The sequence below is a fragment of the Megalobrama amblycephala genome, linkage group LG12 (genome assembly GCF_018812025.1).
Source record: "Megalobrama amblycephala isolate DHTTF-2021 linkage group LG12, ASM1881202v1, whole genome shotgun sequence".
Taxonomy (NCBI): Eukaryota; Metazoa; Chordata; class Actinopteri; order Cypriniformes; family Xenocyprididae; genus Megalobrama; species Megalobrama amblycephala.
Genome location: NC_063055.1, coordinates 15,670,219 through 15,676,328, shown reverse-complemented (window position 1 = coordinate 15,676,328; position 6,110 = coordinate 15,670,219). Strand labels below are relative to the sequence as shown.

The window sequence follows — 6,110 nt, the reverse complement described above, 5'->3', positions numbered from 1 at the left end:
AAGTATAATTTATTTTATGACTTATTTGTTGGTAAGTTGTGGTCTGTGCAATAAATATTAAAAGCATCAATATTTAAATATTTATTATATCATTATTATGCTATAGTAATTATATTATTTACAATAATATATTTAATTTGATAGGTGTCTCTCACATTGTCCCACAGCTACATTAAAATAGTGTAGATTAGTGTACAATGTTTTAAAATAATATTTTTTTCTATTTAGTGTCCATTTCATTCTTTTAACATATTTAATATTGGGGGCATCCAAGTTATTTGACATATTTGAAAAAAAAAAGAAAAAAGTAATGCAATAGTTACTTTCTCTGGTAATTAGTTACTTTTATAATAATGTAACTCAGTTACTATTTGTGAGAAGTAACTATAATTACTTTTTTAAAGTAACGTGCTCAACACTGGTTGTGACACTCGTTTAACAGGAGATGGCACTTCAATATGGCCACGTCAAATCTCTCACTTGGTCTACAATGCAAGCGAACATAGCAGATGTGAAATAATGTTAGCGGAGCAAACAATGGTAGCTAATAGTAATTTAAAAAGTTAAAACTACAAACTTTTTTTGTCTATACAGTAATTGTTTGATATACAAGTGAAAACCATGAAGTTATTTAGGAAGATCACCTCAGGAAGTTTTCTCTCAGGACAAGAGTCAAAATGACCATTGATAAACCGATCTGGATTAATCCAGTTTGGCAAACCAGCAGTGGGTTACTATAACCTAGCAGGCTGGGTAGTTTGTGAGGAGGTGCTTTATTTCTACTGTCAGTGAAACTAAACACACAACAATGTGAAAATAACCCAACAAAATGAACCAACAGGCAGAACCCAGCAGGCTGCGTAAAAAATAACCCAGCAAATTTTAGTGTATAAATAACATGTTTTTAGGTTGATTTATTTTATTTTATTTTTATTTTTTTAATGTTTAAGTGTCATGATAGGTGTGTGAGCTGACAAATTTTTAGGTGCTTCCAGTAAGAATAGACCTTTTCAAATCTATGGTGAGTCTCATGTCCTTGCATAGTCATTAGATTTTTTATTTAAGATGTTTTTGTAAACTAGAATGTTTCTCACAGAGTGTCTGACCACATGTGATGAAATCGCCCCCCACAGGAAACCAAGCTTCTGAGAAGTTTCGAAACCATCTTTACACTGAAAAAAGTGTTTGATGTTTGTCACATCTGATAAACCGATCACAATGTCAAATTAAAATTATCTCCAAAAATCCACACATGCAATCAAAGAGTGTTTAAGGAAATAAAATGTTTATTAATCAAGCTCTTGCTTCACACCTCCAAAAATACATTTTATCCAAGGCAGAAATGTGGAAATCCTGGTGTAGACATTGGGTAGTGTAGGGGAGTCACAGTTGTTTGGCTGATTGAATGAAACGACACCAACTGCAACTTTGTTGCACACCAAAGGTCCTCCAGAATCACCCTGAGAAGTGGAAAAAGTTACAGGCTGTGAATAAAATCGAACAGCTATACTATTTTTGATTTGTCTAGAATATACTTTGTACCTGACAGAATCCTCCACGACCACCTGCACACACCATCCTTGAGGTGGAGAATGTTTTCCCCCAGTACTTCTGACATGCTTTTTTATCAATGATTGTGACATCCACCTCCATAAGTTTAGCACTCGCTGTACCATTGGTGGTTTTTCTTCCCCATCCTGCAACACTGCATTTGGCATTGGCCTTGATGTCCTTATCTTTCTTTGGTATGGAGATCCAGTTGACTTTTTTGCTCTTTTTGACCTTTACATGTAGCTACAGCACATCATTCAATGATTAAAGCTGAGAGATTTCATAATAAAAACTGGATGACAAAATTCATTGCATTGACAAATTAATTTACTTTTAAGGACTTTTTTTTACTTTTAGGTATGCTAGCATTTTATAATTTAAGTATAATTATTCAAATGATTGCTTGAGACTGCAGTTTTTATTCCAGTTCTATGATCAGAAGTCATCATAAGTACAAACCCGATTCCAAAAAAGTTGGGACACTGTACAAATTGTGAATAAAAACAGAATGCAATGATGTGGAAGTTTCAAATTTCAATATTTTATTCAGCATACAACATAGATGACATATCAAATGTTTAAACTGAGAAAATGTATCATTTTATGGGAAAAATAAGTTGAATTTAAATTTCATGGCATCAACACATCTCAAAAAAGTTGGGACAAGGCCATGTTTACCACTGTGTGGCATCCCCTCTTCTTTTTATAACAGTCTGCAAACGTCTGGGGACTGAGGAGACAAGTTGCTCAAGTTTAGGAATAGGAATGTTGTCCCATTCTTGTCTAATACAGGCTTCTAGTTGCTCAACTGTCTTAGTTCTTCTTTGTCGCATCTTCCTCTTTATGATGTGGCAAATGTTTTCTATGGGTGAAAGATCTGGACTGCAGGCTGGCCATTTCAGTACCCGGATCCTTCTTCTACGCAGCCATGATGTTGTAATTGATGCAGTATGTGGTCTGGCATTGTCATGTTGGAAAATGCAAGGTCTTCCCAGAAAAAGACGACGTCTGGATGGGAGCATATGTTGTTCTAGAACTTAGATATACCTTTCAGCATTGATGGTGCCTTTCCAGATGTGTAAGCTGCCCATGCCACACGCACTCATGCAACCCCATACCATCAGAGATGCAGGCTTCTGAACTGAGCGCTGATAACAACTTGGGTTGTCCTTGTCCTCTTTAGTCCGGATGACATGGCGTCCCAGTTTTCCAAAAAGAACTTCAAATTTTGATTCGTCTGACCACAGAACAGTTTTCCACTTTGCCACAGTCCATTTTAAATGAGCCTTGGCCCAGAGAAAATACCTGTGCTTCTGGATCATGTTTAGATATGGCTTCTTTTTTGACCTATAGAGTTTTAGCCGGCAACGGCGAATGGCACGGTGGATTGTGTTCACCGACAATGTTTTCTGGAAGTATTCCTGAGCCCATGTTGTGATTTCCATTACAGTAGCATTCCTGTATGTGATTCAGTGCCCGAAGATCATGGGCATCCAGTATGGTTTTCCGGCCTTGACCCTTACACACAGAGATTGTTCCAGATTCTCTGAATCTTTTGATGATATTATGCACTGTAGATGATGATAACTTCAAACTCTTTGCAATTTTTCTCTGAGAAACTCCTTTCTGATATTGCTCCACTACTTTTTCGCCACAGCATTGGGGGAATTGGTGATCCTCTGCCCATCTTGACTTCTGAGAGACACTGCCACACTGAGAGGCTCTTTTTATACCCAATCATGTTGCCAATTGACCTAATAAGATGCAAATTGGTCCTTCAGCTGTTCCTTATATGTACATTTAACTTTTCCGGCATCTTATTGCTACCTGTCCCAACTTTTTTGGAATGTGTAGCTCTCATGTAATCCAAAATGAGCCAATATTTGGCATGACATATCAAAATGTCTCACTTTAAACATTTGATATGTTATCTATATTCTATTGTGAATAAAATATAAGTTTATTAGATTTGTAAATTATTGCATTCCTTTTTTATTAACAATTTGTAGTGTCCCAACTTTTTTGGAATCAGGTTTGTATATAGTAAATCTCTATAAGTATGTAAGTAAATATTTTTCTGACATCTCTTAAATCAGTTTTTTTTTTTTTTTTTTTGTAATTTGAAGCAAAACAACCAAATAAACAAACAAACATACTAAATCAATGATGTTTACAATCCCAATTCAAACCACATCTATATGCTGTTTTCTGATCTAAATCCAGAATACATCTCAGTCTCTTAGACTCTAAATGGTTTCAAGTTGTATATTGCTTGCATCATTAGTATGGCCAACAATGTAGATACACAAGATATTGACATCACTGAATTAACTTCATCACATGTAAAATGAACTGTCAGTCCTATAAATCAGATCTGAAACCAAATTGGATTTGTGAACAATGTGAACAAAGCCTAGGGGATCAGGACATTCAGGATACTTTTCTCTTCCTCACATGGTTAACAATTGTTTTCTTGCATCTTGCCATGCAAAACCTAGCTGAGTCATTTACCTGAAGTAGCATGATGTCATTTAGCAGACTTTCAGACTCATACCCAGGGTGGATGTGGTAGAAATTGACATCCATGCGGTTAGAACCACGATTGTGATCATGAGCTCCAACCACAACTGTCAGCTTCTCTCCTCTGTCAAGATGAGAAAAAAAACATGTAATTTATTGGTATAAGGTCTGATCAAAACTGAGTTTTGCATTTCAGGCCTGATCTATAACAAAATGCATTTACAACTATATTATTTTATTAACAAACTTTGTTATGATGCTTCCATTGTAAAGTTACAAACCAATAGCTCAACTTTAGCTTTAGTTTAAGTAAAAATATATTTTGGGTTCAAACAATAATTGGCGGACTGCCTACTAGGTTGCGTCATTTCGAAAGTAGTCACACCAAGTGAAGACCCTTTTGCAGCAGTCCGGGACTCTTTGACTCACAATGAAATTTTACTGAACCGATCAAAAAACATACTCTGTAAAGCAGTGTGCAGCCGTCATGACAAACTGTTCAGACACAAGGAAGCCACCGCATATGTGTTCATTATTTCTTTGTATAGAAACCATGTAGGGTCTTGAATGAGGCCTGGCTTCTGCGCCGTTCACTATACCCACATTCACAGATGCTGAAAGAGAAACTAACGTATGTTGGTTAAATGAGAAATAGACTTGACTAAATAAACTTTCAGATGAAGTCATTGAGCGTAATGAGAGCACTGCTAATAATTACATAACATTAAAAGTGCACATTTATGGTAAATGTAGAAAACGTAATGCAATAGAAGTTCATTATTTTCCATCAGACTTACATGGAAGGGTTGGATATGGTAGCAGCGTGACTAGCAAAAGCACAATGACGAACATGATGCTGTTCTGAGAGGGTTTCTCTATAGTGCTGAAGTTCTCCTCAGTGTTGATGATGGTATTTAACATAAAGTGGTCTGGTTTAGCCCCTGCTCATACTTCCTCTTTCACAGCTTCCTGTGGGTCTCACTTTGCACTGAAATGGAAAAGATAGGTGTTATATTTGTGTTCTTGATGGTAGTAGACTAATCTGCCCATGTGTGATGTAATCCATGTCTAATATTTATTGTAAATTCTGAGAGGTGAGAAATCAGTTGAGAGCTTAGTACAACTGATACACTATCTGTGGTTAGATCTCTAAGACTTGCCAATTTTTTAATCACTTTTTTTGGAAAATTTTACAAAGCTATTATTTTACAACTTAAATCATGGCGGCTTTTCCAGGACTGTTTTTATATTATTATTATTTATTATTATTACATTTATTTTGACCTGTTTTATTTATAAAATAAAATATTAATAAATTTTTATGAAGCAGCACAATTTCTGATTACTGTAATTTTTAGCAAGAGTTTTGGGGTATTTAAGAGATGAGAGTCTGCATGCATGACTGGAAAGTGAGGATGTTGCCTAAATTATATATGGTGACAATGAGAACACTTTGACTATAATTGATGCTTGCCATATGATGTTACAGAGCCTCATGTTTCTGTCCGCCCCTGTGACCTAGTTTCCCCGTTCTGTTGATTAGTTCATTTGATCCACCTGTGTTTTGTTAATCATCCCATCACCTTGTTTAGTTCCTTTGTTAGTCCCTTGTATATATACCCTGTGTTTCTAGTCTTGTGTTGTCCGGTATTGTTTGTGCTAAGTTGGTATATGTTCCTTTGGATTCCTGTTTCTCTACAAGTAAAGACTTATATTCACTCTATCTCCTCGTCGTGTGCTTTGTATACCAGCAACCGTAACATATGATATGTTTACTTAAAGAAGGTTTATGGTTTAAACCATTGAAGATATGCTGAAATCTTAGTATGCGCATTAGGACGCGCAGGTGAATTAAGCCCTTGGTATAGTTACATTTATGCATATAGCACAGTCAAATGCACAGCCTTGCAAAGTATACTTCATTTCACTTGTATGCATACACAGGCATTCGACGCATGTGCAGTTTTGAGCAATCTCTCGCCTCGAGTTACAACCCATGTAAACAATCTTTGTATTCTTTCATGCTAATAAATGTACTC

At 35.9% G+C, this 6,110-nt stretch overlaps 1 protein-coding gene across 1 annotated transcript; it reads right to left on the bottom strand.

The window, feature by feature from the left end:
* Positions 1-1,064: 1,064 nt before the first annotated feature.
* LOC125280389 (granzyme-like protein 1) lies at positions 1,065-5,740 on the bottom strand. The gene is made up of 5 exons (XM_048210902.1): positions 4,869-5,740; positions 4,535-4,685; positions 4,063-4,195; positions 1,543-1,794; positions 1,065-1,460 (listed from the first exon to the last, which is right to left on the bottom strand). The coding sequence occupies exons 1-5, from the start codon at positions 4,990-4,992 to the stop codon at positions 1,290-1,292; spliced, it is 831 nt and encodes a 276-aa protein (XP_048066859.1). The 5' UTR covers positions 4,993-5,740; the 3' UTR covers positions 1,065-1,289.
* Positions 5,741-6,110: the final 370 nt, after the last annotated feature.

Bases quoted from the DNA above. Each gene is read 5' to 3' on its own strand.
- LOC125280389 (XM_048210902.1), bottom strand. From the start codon at position 4,992: ATGTTAAATACCATCATCAACACTGAGGAGAACTTCAGCACTATAGAG. The intron at 1,795-4,062 runs GTAAATGACTCA...GATGTGCTGTAG, and splicing joins ATGACATCATGCTACTTCAG to CTACATGTAAAGGTCAAAAA. The intron at 1,461-1,542 runs GTACAAAGTATA...TCCACTTCTCAG, and splicing joins GTCGTGGAGGATTCTGTCAG to GGTGATTCTGGAGGACCTTT.